Source organism: Antennarius striatus, chromosome 18 (assembly GCF_040054535.1).
Source record: "Antennarius striatus isolate MH-2024 chromosome 18, ASM4005453v1, whole genome shotgun sequence".
Lineage (NCBI taxonomy): Eukaryota > Metazoa > Chordata > Actinopteri > Lophiiformes > Antennariidae > Antennarius > Antennarius striatus.
Window position 1 is genome coordinate 3,485,215 of NC_090793.1, and position 17,644 is coordinate 3,502,858.

Consider the following 17,644-nt stretch of genomic DNA (forward strand, 5'->3'; position numbering starts at 1 on the left):
CTCACACTCTTTAACCCACACACTGAGTTTCTTTTGTCAGATGAAGCCATGTTTGTAGTCTTTTAAGACAATCTACAGCTTTTTGTGTGTTCATGGAGAAAGCCATTTTTATCCTCCTGGTTTGGGCTACAATCAAACATTCATATACCTACAATTGGTTATTGGAGTGTATGTATGGCGGGACTTGGGTCACTAGACAGCGCAGTCACAATACTTCACTGGACACAGACTGGAACTTATACCATTTAACTATTATATTCATATAGAAATGTATTTTGACTGAAAATAAAGCATATTCATTTTCAAAGTTGTTTTTAATTTACAATTATTTGATGCCCCAGAACAGTTTTAAAATCATTTGTCCTGACAGATTTTTTTGAAAATTTTTATTGTTAAATTACTTGAACAATTCAAACAAACTAACAAAATAGAACCTGCTCAATTTCCTACAAAAGCAAACTTATGTATACAGTATGAAAGCCTGAAATTGCAAGCATCAGTCACATTTTCCCACTTGGACATATATACATGTTGCAGTATATACACTCAAATAAAATAGTGTGAGTACAGTCTGCAAAGCTGCTCTTTTAGGTACTGGAATGTGTTCATTTTATTCCTATGTGAACGCCTCAATAAAGGCTTGAAGTCTTATGAAAGGTGAGAGAAAACTTCCAAATCCAACAAAAACATTTTAAAAAAAAGAAAGAAAGAACACAATCCCGTGAGTACAGCAGGACGATACCGTCACCGTGGGAACAGCATCTTCACAGTTGTGGCAGCTTATCGACAGGAGTGTCAAATTTGAAGTCCGTAGGGAACAGTTCTGCAGCACGAGGGTAGATGAGCCGGTAGGACTGTCTAATCGTCACGTCTGCGACACCGGCAATGTCCCCGATTTCTGTGGAGGAATCAGAGACAAAGTTCAACTCTTGGATCGCATGAAATCAACCCAGCTTTCTGTTTTGATGGATGTTATCACAAGTATCTTCTCACCCTTCTGAGTCTTCTTCTCTGCGGACGCCTGGGAAGCCATGTAGATGGCTGCGGCGGCCACCGAGATGGGGCTCCTGCCAGGGACCAGGTCGAGCTCCACGGCTTTTCTAGCGATGAAGGTGGCCGCCATCTGGACCTGTTTGGGCAAGCCCAGGTTGGAGCAGAAGCGAGACATGAAATCTCCGGTGGTGATGAGGTCTACGCTGGTCTCCAGCGCCTTCAGGATCAGTTTGAAACAGCGGCCAATTTCCTTTTTGGAGATGCGAGAGACGGCACAGATCTCTGAGGAAGGAAAAGTGACAAAACGACAATATATGAGGTGAAGAGAAATAGAAAGGGTCTTTTCAGCATTTCCCCTTGTCACAATCCATACTGAGACTTCCCTGATTCATTTTAACACCTTGTCCTTTTTACGAAGGAAATCCTACGTGTTAAAAAGTAGTTCCCTCCCTAGAAACAGTCAAAAACAGATTGGATAGCAGAGTTAAAAGGTTCATGCCGACCTTTAAAAGTTCTCGGTACGCCTTCTTGTCTGCATGCGATGTAGAGGCAGGCCGAAGCGATGGCATCGTTGGCTCGACCCTTCAAGCTCTTCTGTTCATAAACCTGCTTGAATAAGTTGTTTGTTCGATCCTGAAGAACAAAAACATTTCACCAACACATTAATTTTGTCATTTAAGACCGTGCATTCCTTTTTACACACATCTTTATCCTCAAGCCGTGCTGAAAAATGAAGCTACGTTTATCCTGACACCTGCATTAGTCAGTCATATTTCTGAAATGTCTAAAAACTTACTACGATTTTTCTTGGCAGGTTGATGCGATCCGCCATGGTGCTGATTTCTTTAAATGCGTTGAGCATGGCTCGGTCAGAGCTGCTCATAGTTCGCCGGTTCTGGTACTTGGAGTTACCAAATTCATCAAAACTCGCTGCACCTGTCCCCTGCAATGGAAACAGTGGATTTTAGTGGGCAATATTTCAAGAGGAGCTATAATAAGTTGAAGACTAGTCCAGTCTCCCACCTTGCTGATCATGGTAGTGAGGTCCCCTCCGTTGAGCAGCGGGTTCTGGGCATCTCCCACTCTGGACGGATCTTTGAGGGCCTTCTCGTTGGAAAACGTCCTCCACTCTGAGCCTACGTCGATAACGCGATCACCTGAGGCGAAACAGCTTAAAAACGTTAAATCAATACGGAACCAGAATAACTCCAAGGGGGCAAACCTCCACCAAGCTCCGACAATCCCCCATGTCTGTTCGTCCAACACCAACCATCACTTCACACAGGAAATCAGTTCAGTAGCTTTTAGGGATTGTAGGGATCCCTTTGTCAAAAGCGTTAAATGAAGACACTGTTCTTCCTATCACCTGATCCAGACCAAAACACAGATCATGTCTCATCCAAGCTGAAGCATGTAAATAAAACGGAACCTCGAAGATGGAAGATATCAGATCATTGCACCAAATAAACAAGACTGTTTTGCTGGAAGACGTGTGAATCACCTGCACACACATGCAACCTGCAAGTCCCTACTGTATAATTAGCAAGAAAATGAAGCCATGTTCCAAATCATCTCCTGACGTAAACACATCTCACTTGCTCTCAGTTCTCTCTGCATCATCAGTTTCATGACCAGACTCTTTTTTTCAACCCTGTAGCTGTGAATCCCTCTCAACCTTCACTATTTTGTTTACAAAAAAAAAAACCATGGAAGAAAAAATGATCAAACTAACCTTCAGTCGTTAAATTTCAGTACAATTCTACAAAAAGGATCATCGCTGTCAAAGCGTCACCGTAAACCGTCTGAACATGACTTTGTTTTCCTGTTATCATGACTGACTGTTCTTTGAACTGTGCAACGTGCAGGAGGATTACATGTCTGATATTCTAATCCTGTCTTACCAACCATCAGTCTTTCTTATAGTGACTTTCATCTCTTCAGAGGCCAGCTGAACCAAAGGGAGCGGGAACAGAAAGCGCTGCAGAGCGCAGCCGGCGCGTCGCCTCTCCCACCTGACCCGCTCCGCGCTCAGGGGGCTCATTAGAGGACGACTGTTCCCTTACGGCTCCATCTTGTAGTCTGCACCTCATGTTAAATACACCTTGCATGTGTTTGTGTATTACAATAAATTACGTATTAAATAAATGACAAGCTTAGGCTAAGTTTACACACATACCTAACAAATGATTGTTAAAATTGTTTGACCAGACTGCTTTCATCTTACCCTGACCATATTCTAAAAAAAAAAAAAGCATTCTATGCTCTTGTCCAATGCTGCATATACTGTATGTGTGTGTTCCATCCATCCATTCATTTTTTTTATATCTCATTATTCCCATCTCTTGCCTGAGCAAGGAATTGACGGCCATATCATTTAAAATATAAAGAACATTTCCTTCTCCAAACATGATCACTAGTGAACAAACTGTCCACGATGTGGTCTACAGATTAAATAAAAAATTAGACACAGAATAAAACTGGCTCTGTGTCAAAAGTTTTCAGTTCAAGTTTTAATGTGATTTCGGGTTCATAGCGAGTCTACTTCTCTGATTGAACTGTAGCACTGAAAAACATCTCAGGAGCAAAGATGTTTAAACTTCACGAAAAACCACAACGGCACGAGTAACTGCAAATTATGTTTTGTAAGCCATCTCCACACAAATGCTGAAAGCAGCTGTGTTTGAACATTTGACTCTGATGTTAATCTGAGGTGTAAAAAAAAAAAGAGCTCAGAAACAGGAAACCAAAATGGAGAGGAAGGATATGCACCAACACTGGCATCGATGCTATTCAAAACTAAAAATAAATGAGTTTTCAGTGCAAAAGTAAATATGAATGAGTTACAAGTGCACATACTCACCTACTACAAGGCCACATTCAGGACAAATCATGTCTCCTGCTCTGTAGTCCTCCACCAGGATGGCATCAGGGTGGTTAGGACACTGAACTTTGGGGAGAGCAAAACCATCTCTGCGAAAAGCAGCACAGGCAAGTGATAAAACATCTCTTCAGATCAGAAAGAAAGACGAAAATAAATAGTTCGTGCTGATTTAGTACAGATCTCTAAACACATCGTGCATAACGAAAAGAAGAAATTTTTTTCATCAAGATACTACCAGAACGATGTGTAACAGAACACACGCCAAGATAGCACGCACAGATAAATAAATAAATGAATAAACACTGTGCTAATTATTTTTTAAACATATCCTTAGGTGATTCTAATAACCACATAATGCCAAAGCTCAATAAAAATGTTTTTAGTACTTTCACATTAAATTCTCCCTTTAGTTGAGAGGAAACACCCAGTTTATATTCTTCCACGTCGCCGACGAACCAAGGTACCTTCTAATCAGTGTATTGATCTCATTGATGGGCAAAGAAGGATAAAAGATTTTTTTTTTTTTTAAAAACGTCTGAAGTGTTTGGACTATGTTAACAGGTAAATCCAGATAGACAAGGGAGACATGTTCAACCTCGAGGCGCATTAATCGATCTGTCAACAGCAGAGAAGCCATCAAACGTCGTCAAGGAAAATCCCCGGGACCGTTAACACCAGCTATTTTGCTAGCAAAAGTTTAAACTCAATTTAAATGACACTGTGTAGTTTTACACGGCGACAACGTTACTGAAACGCTGAGAAAACAAAACTAGCAAAACAAATCCACCATAAGGCGGGATGCTACTGGAGGCTAGCGATGTTACAATAGAGGCTGTGACTTCTAGCAATGACTAACGAGCTAGCTAATCAAGTTAGCTGCTAGCTACCGTCTCGTATGTTACGATTAAAAAGATGACATCGTTAGATACGTGCAGACGGGTTTTTTTAATGTCTAAATCGATAGCTTTAACAAAATGTAATTCTAAAAGTGTCACTAGTCGATAGAAAAGGCAGAATTGGTCAAAGTTGCTACGCACCGGCTCGTCGACGCCATGTCACTCCCGACTCTGCCGTGTGTCACACAAACAATTGAGTGTCGCACTAGTATTTATAACATTTTCTGATCACGTGTCCTATGATGTCCATTGCAGCTACAGGATCCCGTCAGGCTCAAACTACAACAACGCGAACACATGGCGTCAGAGAAACCTAACCACAGAACTTAAACTAACCTGTGTTTGATCGCATTTCTAAAGTCTGCGATTAACGATATAACATGGAGACACGACTGCTTTTATAAAATGAAAATCTTTAACTTACAAACTGTTTGACATTGCAAGTTCTTTAAAGCAAAATTTACTGCTGAAGAAAAGTTCAACTATCATATGTTGAGAGTGGACATGCTTTATTTATTTATAATTATTGATTGAAATACATAATTCTGTATACTGAAAAAATATGTATATTTACATATACATGTATACATGTATTGCTTATTTATATATATTATATATACATATATATACAGACACACACACACATATATGTATACAGTATATACTGTATATATGTGTGTATATATAACAACACACACACATGAACACACACACACACGATACTGTATACATATAGTACTTAATGCACATGCTTCATATGGTGCATAAAAACATACCATGTTTGCTGTTTAAATATTTAATGTACTGTACTTAATGACATGATGTACATACTGTATAAACACATAATATAGTTAATGAATACATATGAAGAAACATTTCTTCCACACGTGTTGACTGAAAGTCCATTGATTGTGATAATAATAAATTATAATAAATTGAGAGCAGGCGACCATTGTTTGAACTGAGCATTATTTCTATCCTTGTAATAATTGAACTATATTAAACTGACGTTTCTAGGACACCGTAAGCACATTCTTTCATTTTCCACTAGAATGTTTCATTGACTGTTGTCCTGCATGAAAACCCACTCAGCTTAATGGCTATCTGATGACAATAAAAGTAATATAATTGGACATTTGATATTTCTGGACAACTACGGCCCTGTGAACAGTGCTATGGAATCTGCTAATGAAAAGGCCTGTGATATTTCTGTCTGACTGTACCAGTCATTGTGTCTGATTCAGTACCAATTTGTGACAGCTCTGCTCTCCACACAACAGTCAGGCCTGTGACTGAAGCCACACAGAGCCAGTAACAAATCTCTCTCGAACCTGAATATCAATCAATTACTTACCATATTATTACAAAAACATGTCCTTATCCCCATAATTTTACATTTATTTCAAAACTGAGAGTAACTATTAATAAATGATTCGCTCTGAATTTCAGATTTTAATTATTATCATTACCTTGAAGGTAAAAGTCAGGGATGTTAGTGTAAATGAAGACAACAGCAAGTGTAGTTAAATTTTAAAGAGAAGGCGTGTCAAGTTGTCCTGGCTCAGCAGTGACACTCATTGTTCCAAGATGATGATTAAAGAGGTTGGTTTTCTTGATGTCCCAGTTAGTGATCTTCTTCTACAGACGGAGAACAAGAGAGTCTTGCCTTTGATCATGAACAAAACTGATTCCAGGTACATTTCAGGTCAATCATCTTGTTGGTGCTGGATAAGAAGGAAAGTGTGAAAGTCTGCAGCGTCACAGATAGATTTTGAAAAACCAGGATGTGGAGAAGATTACAGCAAGATGGATGTGAATAGATACACAGCATGGATATTTATTGTATCCAGCCTACCAGAAAACACAGTTACATGCTGTTAGGTATACGTCATCTGGTAGAAGCAATCTAATCTAGCATCTGGGAGGTTTTCCATCTCGTACACACGTGTGTGCATTAGTCAGGCCTGAGAAACAGCCCTTAACACCTCATCTCTACATCAAAAGCAACATCAAAATGAACAAAACATAACAAATCAACTGAGAATTAACTGAACCTGAACTTTATTCAGTGGATTTCTCTTCTGATCAGAGTGTGTTCCTCATTGAATTTAATGAATTTCTCGAATGAAGAATGAATGAGACAAGAGCGGAAAGAAAGCACCAAAAATATAAGAATCAAACATAAAAATGCTAACTTGAGTCAGTAATTATGATGTCCCTTGTTTGCATTGATTAGAGCAGTAACTCTCTTGGATGAAAGCAAAATCCCTCACAGTAAGACTTACATGTAATGAAAAATCTTCAGTTTTCCTTTTCAAACTCAGTGCTGACATCAAAGCTACCAGCAGCTGATCCAAACACGCTGCAGACACATGCAGTCAGACCAGTCTTTGCTGCCCTTCACTGCCTGTCTCTGAGTTTAAGAGTTTACTGCTTGTTTTCAAGGCCTTGAATGGTCTAACTCTTTATTTTTGATCTACTAACTCTTCAGGAGCCTGACTGCTGGACCACATCCTCTGGAAGGTTCCTCTGAAAAGTTTCCATTTCTCGATTTCACTGTTCAGGCCCCTCTCCTATTAAAGTCCTCGTATGTGATCTCAAGCAGACCAACTCGGCATCTGCCTTTAAGTCCTTTCTAAATCTATATTTTATTGTATGGATTTTATGAATGGTTTTAGATTTGTAAATTAAGTTATTTCATTGTTTCCCTTTTAACTCTGCTTTTGAAAGGTGACACACAACGTACAGTAATTTGTAATAAGTTTCAGACTCATGATGAGGCATTGCAGTTAATAGAGAAGCATTTTAAAGTTTTCCTAACAAGAGTATTCATGTAAAACTTTAACCACACCTTCAATCTTCAGAAAAATCACTAATCCTGGAAATAGTTTCTCAAATGGAGCTAAAATTGTGTGTTTTTAAAATTTTGGAGTGTGTTCTTTTCTCTTGCTATGGAATGTGAACAACCACGAGAGTGAAAATCTTTACTGAACTCTTCCGCTGATTCTTGACACAAATGTGTCCCTGAGAAGCGTTTACAGCTCTTTACTAAGGAGAACGTCTGTCCACACTGCGCCGATTACCTCAGAGATACTTATCATTTCCTAACTCGTGTATTATATCTAACCAGATTAACATAATAAAGGATTTAGACACGAGCAAGACACCTGAAGCAGTGTGGGCTGATACAGGTGTGAGAATAAAAACCTGTTTCTGACTAAATAAGCAAGGATCAGATTGTTTTAAGGGGCAGTCTTCTTCACATCGGTCATTAATGATTGGACAGTGGAGACGATTTGACAACAACTATGTGACGTTGTTTGCGGGTGGAACAACAGTCCCTGTTGAGTGTGTCCTTGTCTTCTCAGTCTAAATGTGATGTGGCAACGTGACACACAGATGTCAGGTAACATCTCAGCTGGTTCTTCCTGTTTTCTCTCTTTGTCTTCTTTCCCTCGTCGCACTGACAATCTCACACACTGCAAAATGTTCCTTACACTCAAAGATTTAATATCTCCAATTTGAGATCATTGGCTTAATCATCTTGTATAAAAGTTGTTATGTTAAAACTATGTAGGTTTTTAACTAGCCTAGTTATTTCTAGGCTGGAACAACTCTTTAGATGTATAATTATCTTCCTGTAGGAACAGATAATTTACGAATTTGAGATATTTTCTGCAAATGAAGTGTTTATTTGTTGTATTTTAGATGCTCTTTCATAAAAATTGGATACTGGTGTTGCTGAAGCCCATACAAGACATAAACACAGGCCTCTCACGAGAAGCAAATATCTTGTTTCTTTAAATATTATCAACATGAGCGATCTAAAAATCAACGGTACACTACTTACTCTAACCTAATCCTTCCCCAACGTGTGAGAAAACGCTGCGCTTATCCTGCTTCCAAGAATGTAATTACTATAGGAACTGGTTGTTCGGTTCTTTTTAGATTTGCGGCTTTCATCAAATTGTTAATGACTGTTTTTGCAACCTCCACTGAGACCTCACACGTGTGTGTCTGCTGCTGAATCTGTAAAACTGGTGTTTAGGTTTGTGACAGCGTCCACAATTATTCTTTACAAATAAGAAAGTAAGGTCCACGCTGAACAAATTATAACTCACTGAGCCAATTCTCAACAAACTGAACTGGTTGCCAAGGGTCCTCAGCTGTCGACCCCTGTGAATCCCACAGAGAGGAGGCCCCATAATGTCAAACCACTATTCCCATTATCACCCAGTGTAACAACAAACAAAACCATTTAGACGTGTTTTTTTTTCCCCAACTCGTTGTCAAATTGCGATCAGAAAGAATCTGAAAGGTCACATGAGCAATATTTCTCCGTGTAATTCCTATCAGCATTTCCTGTTCTTAACACGAAAATTGTGTTATGAATAATATGTTGTTAAGCAGCTGTGATGGGAAGCAGATCAAAACAATTCAAGAAATCTAAGTCAGCATTAATTGTTTTGCTCCTGTCTGGGATTCATGGTTAAACCGGCTCCCGTCGGACTGCCCTCCTCAAATCTCAACGCTTCAGCCTCACAGAAAAAAACAACAAAAACTGGAAATCTAATATGCCTCAGGCATTTAACATAGTTTGTAAAGAAGACAGATAAAATCAATGAAACGTCTGTATGTGGTTATGTCAGACTATCACCAGACACCCAGTGGATGCTTTTGTTTTGTTTTTTGTCCCTCTTGGTTTTTTTCTTTTCTTTTTTTTTCTTTTTTCTTTCTCTCAAAGTACAAGGGAGAGATCGAGCAGCCCAGGACCGGTTGAAACCTGTATGGAGACACTTCCTCCACTGGGTGCATCATCAACCAAATCCAGATAGAGCTGGAACTGATGCAGGAGTTCAGCACACATGGTCCTATTGACTGTTGCGTTTGTCAGTGGTAGAAAGAAGACAGACAGGTCAACACAGACAGACAGACAAACAGACAGACAGACGGCTAGACGGACAGATGGATGGACAGACAGGTGAATGCATAGATTATTTCACGGAGTACTTTTATGTCGTCTGAAACTGAAACAAAAGAGAAGGAAACTGATGTTGCATTCAATTTCATCGGGAAAAAATGAATTTAATATTATTTTAGTCTGAATTACAGTCGATTTGTACCATTTTCTGTTTAATTACTTGCCAAAGATGCTAATTAGGGCCATCAACGTCATTTATCAATTTTTTAGAATGTAAATAGATAAATTTGCCAAATGTGCAGCTGCTGAATTCGTTTAAAAAAATCTATTTGCAAAGAAATTTTCCAATAGGAAAACACAAGTGAATCCTATTAACGCTGCCATTTCAGCATTTCCTTCTGTTTATAAATCCCATGTGTTCAGGGCAACTCGTAGAAATATGTGTTTCTCATTTTGTCAGACACAGCCATGTTTATTTGTCTTGAAATGGTTGAATGTTCGCTTCGATGAGTAACTGCAGTGGGATGAATTTAGACTTTTCCATTTAACTGTTTATTTTATGTCCTATGGACTTGAACGCAGCATCAGATAAAGTAGTGGGCGGACTCGTCAGGAAGTTCCCGTAATGTCATCGTCCAATCAGAAGCGCTCACATTATCCACAGCAGCGGTCAGTGCGGCTCCATATTGGATCTGCCTTGCCTTAGAAATACTTTGTACCGGAGGTTCGTCTGCGTGGAGAGAATCGCGCGTAGCCGCACACCCGGTCTGCTTTCCGGGCTCAGGTGTTGAGGGATGCCGCGGAGACTGCGTGGGGACCGGCGAGTGTTCTTTTGAGCTTTGTTTTCCACCGCGGCGTTAAGAGTCCCAGTTTGACACCGGGCTTAGAAATTAGGTTAGACGCGCACCTGAGGAGCAAAAAGTGGCATGCAGGCTGTGGGAGAAATAATTGGATTGAGATAACGCCTCGCAGCTGGTAAGTGTATTTTCTTCTTTACTGTTTGAACATTGACTTTAAATAAATATTTACCAACCAAGTAATAATCAATAACGGATAAGCGCCCATTTCCTCGTGGTCGAGTTGATAATGGTTTGTTGATAAGAGTCTGGTCCTCTGCTGAGACAGTTGATCGCTGGGACGCACGTTGCGCGTCTCGGTTCCACGGTTCTCCCAACAGGTCACCTGATCCGGTGCGCCCACAGCCCACAGCCCACTGACTGCGCAAGAACTCCTCATGGACAAAATGGACAAAAGTTTGTTTCACCAGACAACAATAGGAATATGTAATGTCCTCCTGTGTTGCAATAGTCTTCCTGACACAGACTCCTGCCCCTGATGCCAGAGTCTAACCCATTCCCACTCCGCCATGTTTGCAGAAATAATGTACTTTATTAATCCCGAAGGAAATTAGGCAAGTAGATAATAGTAATAATTCATAAACCATGCGTCATTGTTTCTTTTCATTGCTACCAGCATAAACTAGTCTAAAGAATATATACAATATTTTTGCCCACCTTCCTCATTTTTCTTTTGCGTATTTGTCACACTTCAGTGTTTCAGGTCATCAAAGGAGGATCTATTACATTGATTTAATAGATTTTTTTTAAATTGAGAAGAGGCGTGGCAATAATCAGGTCTGGGTGTGGCTTGAGAAATTTAACTCGGGTATGATAAAGTTTTGTTTATTCTGGGTCGGGGGGGGGGGTTGCTTTTTCACTGTCTTGTAGATTTAGATTTTTTTTTCTTCCTTGATTAAAACTTTTATTTTAAAATGTTCACTTGTGCTGTTTTTAACTCATTTAAATTTGTTTTGAACTGAAAAATTTGTGTGACAGACATGAAAAAAAAAATTAGCAAGGGGGCAAACGCTCTTTCGTGTGTGTGTGTGTGTGTGTGTGTTTATATACACAGCACTGTATATGTGTATATATATATATTAGTATGTATGTGTATATTGTGTCTATGTACCTTTGTGTGTATATACACTGTGTGTGTATATATATATATATATATATATATATATATATATTGCATGTAATGATACATATATAATACATATAAGGGTATATGTATATGTATGTCTGTAATATATACGTATGTATAATATATATAATGTACAGACAAAAAATATGTAAGTATATGCATGTATATATGTGTGTACAATGTATATCTCACACTGTGTATGTGTTATAATTACACATATGTATCTATGTATACGCAGTTGTTATCATGTTGTGTTTTGACTCAGGCTTCAAACTGCTGTTCTTACTGTTCAGGTTTGAGTGATGTCAGCAGAGGTTGTTTTTTTTTAAATTTATGCTGACATTCGTCTCCGCTTGAGCCACAGAACGACTCCACCAAACAGGAGATGCGGGTGGTTTCACTGTGGAAGCTGAAACACACACACACACACACACACACACACACACACACACACACACACACAATGAGGCCGAGGGCGTACATTTAGCTCAGCTGACTGGTGTCAGGCTCCTGAATGGAAGCGTCGTTCAAAGCAGACGTTGTCATTACCAATGTCATTCCTCCAACGTGGCTATTTATGGTTGACACATTCATAATTATATATATGCTGGAATTGTGTTTTCAGACGTGTTCTTTTCTCATTTGGAGGCTGACAGATTTTTTAAAAAGTCTCTTTTTTTTTTAGGTTTGACAAGAAGTAAAGACATGGTGGCTGCTACACACATAATCAGCCGAGTTCAAGATCGTACATTTTTGTGGCCCTGAAGCGCCTCAAACACTGATTATGACAACAATGCTCTGTTATTTCTTTTCTGTTTGGCTCGTCCCATCGCTCTGAAACGTCTCACTTTGGCTGTTCCTCTGATGAACTCGTTTCTGATCCGATCCAACCTGGTTTCTGCCAGAGAGTGCTCTGTTAGTTCATGGGATGAAATTAGAAAGTGAGAATATTATCAAGGTTAAGTTCACGATGACATTTGTGGACAACATTCAATTCCATTACTCTCATTGTGACCATATTCACATTTGGTCAAGGACTAACAGAGTACACCACCTTCAAGTAGATCACACTGCTAAGTTCAAATTGTGTGTGAAGCATTGATGTTGTTGGATCCAATTCAGTTCTGTCGATGAACTTTGAACAGTTGAGGCAGATTCTTCCCTTGATTAAATTACAAAGACATGTTGGTTTGTTTTCCACCACCAGGACATCAGTTTTAATGATTTTTCTTTAATGATAATGTACTTGTTTTACTTAAACTGCTTTTTAATTTATAGTTTTTAAATCAAAATCTTTTAAAACCTTCCTTTCAGATGTGTGTGTCTGCATTGGCAGCTGGAGACGGATGAAAGAAATTAACAGCGAGCTGCACAATACAGTAAGTTGCATCAAGTGACTCCACTTTCCCAGTAACGTGTCGTATTAAGTCTGTGAGCTCTGAGCTTAACATCATTAAAACTTTACTGAATAGAAGTCAGAGGAATTTAACGTCGGGATGATGAACACTTACCGTTTTCAGTTACATATTCAACCCTCACGCATCTGGAGGATAAATGTGTTACTCCATCAGGGGGGGTACAATGCATTGACCCCCTTTTAAAACTGTTATGTGTTTGACCCAGAAAACATTTCCTTCCTGTTATGGTTTTTGTAACTGTGAAAATCTAGAATCCATGAGTACTGCTTTAGAACGTTCTGAATTATTCAAGATGTTAGTCTAATTATGTCCTGTTGCTGAACTTTGGGTGGAGAATGAAATTAGCCTTTTGTGCCAATGAAGTTTAATTATTAATGAAGAACTTCATTAATTCTATCATCCATTGACGTGAACACAGATCAATTAGCGACAAAGCCAAACAACAGTGTGTGAAACTTCAAAACAAATGAGTCCTAAAAATCCAATTTTTTTCCATAAATATAAAAAAAAAACTACTTCAGATTTTAGATGTCAAGTTTTATTACAACAATGACCTGAAACACGATTCAATAATGGATAAAACAGACAAGAAAATGTGGAAAAACACCAGAAAAGGAAGGTTTTGAATTTAAAAAAATGAACACAAGAAAAGTAGAATACAGTAATCCCTTGTTACTCGTGGTCAATGCGTTCCAGGACCGTGAAAAACGAAATTCCACGATATAGCGACGAACTATTAATTATTTACGGTAATTTAAATGTTTATGAACCCTCCCCATACTGATATTAAACCACCTTATATCTATATTAACTTCTCCCACACTTTTATAGACCATTTAAAACACCTTTGTATTGAGGAAATGCTTGTTCAAACACGGATGGTGTCACATGACTACCTACTAAAAATCCGCAATGAAGTGAAGCCGTGCATCTTGAAGCGCGAATAAGCGAGGGATTACTGTATCAAAATGCAGTTTGTCCACATGAACTAATACTCTTCTACGTGTTGCAGTGATGTTCACGCTCACTGAGGTCGCATCCTTGAATGACATCCAGCCGACATACCGCATTCTCAAGCCATGGTGGGACGTGTTCATGGACTACCTGGGGCTGGTCATGCTCATGCTGGCCATATTTGCCATGACAATGCAGATCACCAAGGACCAAGTAGCTTGTCTTCCTTGTCTGGAGGACCCAGAAGGAGCCTCAGGGAACAAACCCGACCCGTTCCCACAGCAGACCACACCGGCAGCAACCGTAGGGTCCACAGCGATGACCTCCACCCCCGTGGATAGTAAGGACTTACCGGATGAAGTTGTTCACGAGCTCCATGTGGTGCACCAACAAATGCCTGCAGTGGAACGTAAATACGCCAACCAACCTCAACCGACAGGAGTTAGGACCAACCTAGATTATCAACAGTATATATTCGTCAACCAAATATGTTACCACGTTGCCTTGCCCTGGTACTCCAAGTATTTCCCATACCTCACCCTCATTCACACCCTGGTTCTCATGGTCAGTAGCAATTTCTGGTTTAAATACCCCAAGACGAGCTCAAAGATCGAACATTTTGTGTCTATTCTGGGTCGATGCTTCGAGTCTCCCTGGACTACAAAGGCGTTGTCCGAAACGGCTTGCGAGGACTCCGAGGAGAACAAACAGAGGCTGACCGGAGCCTCCACAGCACCGAAGCAGGTGTCCCTAGAAGGGAAAGACGAAGGCGCCAATGTCAATTCATCCACACCAATGCTGGGGGTGAAGTTCTCTGCGGATAAACCCATTTCCGAGGTTCCGAGTAGCATGACAATCCTGGACAAGAAGGATGGGGAGCAGGCCAAAGCCCTGTTTGAGAAAGTGAGGAAATTCAGAGCTCATGTGGAGGACAGTGCTTTCATCTACAAGCTTTATGTAGCTCAGACGATCGTCAAAACTGTCAAGTTCATTTTGATCTTGTCCTACACCTCAACTTTTTTGGCTAAGATTAATTTTAAACACGACTGCGAACCTGACATTAAACAATTAACAGGATACCGAAAATTCTTCTGTACACACAATATGGCGTTCATGCTAAACAAGCTGCTCATCAGCTACATGGCCCTGATTCTAATCTATGGGATGGTCTGCTTGTACGCCCTCTTCTGGGTCTTTCGTCGACCTCTGAAAGAGTATTCCTTTGAGAAAGTCAGGGAAGAGAGTAGCTTCAGCGACATTCCCGATGTGAAAAACGACTTTGCGTTCCTTTTACACATGGTGGACCAATACGACCAACTCTATTCGAAACGCTTCGGCGTCTTCCTGTCCGAGGTCAGCGAAAACAAGTTGAGGGAGATCAGCCTTAATCATGAGTGGACCTTTGAGAAGCTAAGGCAGCTGGTGACGCGTAACACGCTGGACCAGCAGGAGCTGCATCTTTTCATGCTGTCCGGTCTCCCCAATGCCGTGTTTGACCTCACCGACTTGGAGGTGTTGAAACTGGAGCTGATTCCCGAGGTGAGGTTTTCGGCCAAAGTCTCCCAAATGACCAGCCTGCAGGAGTTGCATCTGTGTCACTGTCCGGCCAAAGTAGAGCAGACGGGATTCGCTTTCCTGAGGGACCATCTCCGCTGCCTTCACGTGAAGTTCACCGATGTCGCCGAGATCCCGGCATGGGTGTATTTGCTGAGGAGCTTGAGAGAGCTCAATCTAATCGGCAACTTGAGCTCGGAGAACAACAAAATGATCGGACTGGATTCCATGCGGGATCTGAGACATTTAAAGACCTTGTGCTTGAAGAGCAACCTCACTAAAATGCCCACAAACATCACTGAGCTAGCAGCGCATCTGATTAAACTAGTGGTGCACAATGACGGCACCAAACTGCTAGTCTTAAACAGCCTGAAAAAAATGATCAATCTCATTGAGCTGGAGTTGTATAGCTGTGAACTGGAAAGAATCCCCCACGCTATTTTCAGCTTGACCAACTTACAGGAACTCGATCTGAAATCCAACAACATCCGAACCATAGAGGAGATCATCAGCTTCCAGCACCTCAAGAGGCTGACTTGCCTTAAACTGTGGCACAACAAGATCATCACCATTCCATCCTCCATCGGCCTTATCAAGTCTTTGGAGTCTCTCCACCTGTCCCACAATAAGCTGGAGTCCTTGCCCCCAGCTTTGTTCACTCTACCTAAACTGCGGCACCTAGACCTCAGCCACAACTCCATTACTGTGCTCCCCCCAGATGTAGGCCTCCTCCACAACCTCCAGCACTTGACTATGAATGTCAACAAGCTGGAGGTGCTGCCCAAGCCTCTGTTTAGATGCACCAAGCTCAAGGTGCTCCATTTGGGCATCAACGCCCTGACCGTGCTGCCGGAGGCTGTGGGTCAGCTGGTCCAGCTCACTCAGCTGGACCTGAGAGGAAACTGCTTGGACAGACTTCCTGCTCAGTTAGGAAACTGCCGCATGCTGCGCAAAAATGGCCTGGTAGTCGAGGACCATCTCTTTGACACGCTGCCCGTGGAAGTAAAGGATAGCATCAGCAAAGAGACCAACGTGTTCATGAGTGGCTTATAGCACAAGAACCAACAACAGACTGTCACCGCTGGTGGTGTATGATGGATTTGGATGTAAGAGTAAACGTTTTTTTTATTATTCTAGCATAAAAAGGCATTTTCTTTGTTTTTAGTTATACCATCTGTATAAAAATGGTACGTATTGATTTTGTTTTTTGCTGTTAATGTATTTAATTAAAGCATTTAGCTTCTCTGTGTAACAGTTGTAGACCAAAGTTGTTTTCTCCAGTGATACAGGATGTACATTTTCATTATTACGTTAGGATGTTGTAGGCACTCAGGTATAATTGTAATCATGGGGATCAATCTTTTTGCCTTAACTGCTGCTATGTATGGTTTTTTACAGTGTTTTCTCCAAAGCCAAAATATTTTTTTCATTTTTTTCTTATCAGTTTTTCACCAAAAAAAAAAAAAAATCCACAGAGCAATTCTTGTATGTTAAGGAAAAGGACACAATGCAAAATAGTTTTTAAACTCTTAATTGTTCTACCTTTATTTTCATTGTATCTTTTAGCTGATAGAATGAGAAGAGTTGTAAAACTCAGGTCAGGACTTATGTATCAGAAATGATCTTTTACTTTACTTTTGTAGCAATTGTATACGACTAATGCCTAGAGTATTTCATTTGCACATGCACAAAACTCAATGACTCAAAGATTGGTGAATGTCTGTTTGTGTAACATGTACTGAAACCAACGAGAGCTGAAAAAGGGAAATCTGTCAAACAACATTTCTTAACCATGTTTTCAATTTTTGAATGTGTAATAAAACTGGTCTCAGTCCTGTACTTTGTATATGTGTATGTTTATAAATGTTAGGTATATGTGCACTCTTCAGAACGGTTGTAAGACCTGCTCAAAAGTTCACAACTTTATGGCAAAATAGGTTTAGAGGAATGCCCGATCATTATTCATCTTCATTAGGTGCACACTTTGAAAAAAATACTGTCGAATAGAACATCTTTTTCTGTTCTGTTCTTCACGTTTTGAAGA

The 17,644-nt window shown here is 40.2% G+C and overlaps 2 protein-coding genes across 2 annotated transcripts; one reads left to right on the plus strand and one right to left on the minus strand.

The window, feature by feature from the left end:
- Positions 1-369: 369 nt before the first annotated feature.
- On the minus strand, positions 370-4,962 carry gtf2b (general transcription factor IIB). Its single transcript, XM_068339993.1, has 7 exons — positions 4,912-4,962; positions 3,854-3,963; positions 2,017-2,150; positions 1,790-1,936; positions 1,497-1,626; positions 994-1,275; positions 370-898 (listed from the first exon to the last, which is right to left on the minus strand). Exons 1-7 carry the CDS (start codon positions 4,926-4,928, stop codon positions 765-767), a joined length of 954 nt encoding a protein of 317 aa, XP_068196094.1. The 5' UTR covers positions 4,929-4,962; the 3' UTR covers positions 370-764.
- A 5,281-nt stretch (positions 4,963-10,243) lies between these two features.
- Positions 10,244-17,428, plus strand: lrrc8da (leucine rich repeat containing 8 VRAC subunit Da). The gene is made up of 3 exons (XM_068340480.1): positions 10,244-10,666; positions 12,989-13,053; positions 14,105-17,428. Coding segments are annotated over exons 2-3 (2,550 nt in total). The 5' UTR covers positions 10,244-10,666; positions 12,989-13,052; the 3' UTR covers positions 16,654-17,428.
- Positions 17,429-17,644: the final 216 nt, after the last annotated feature.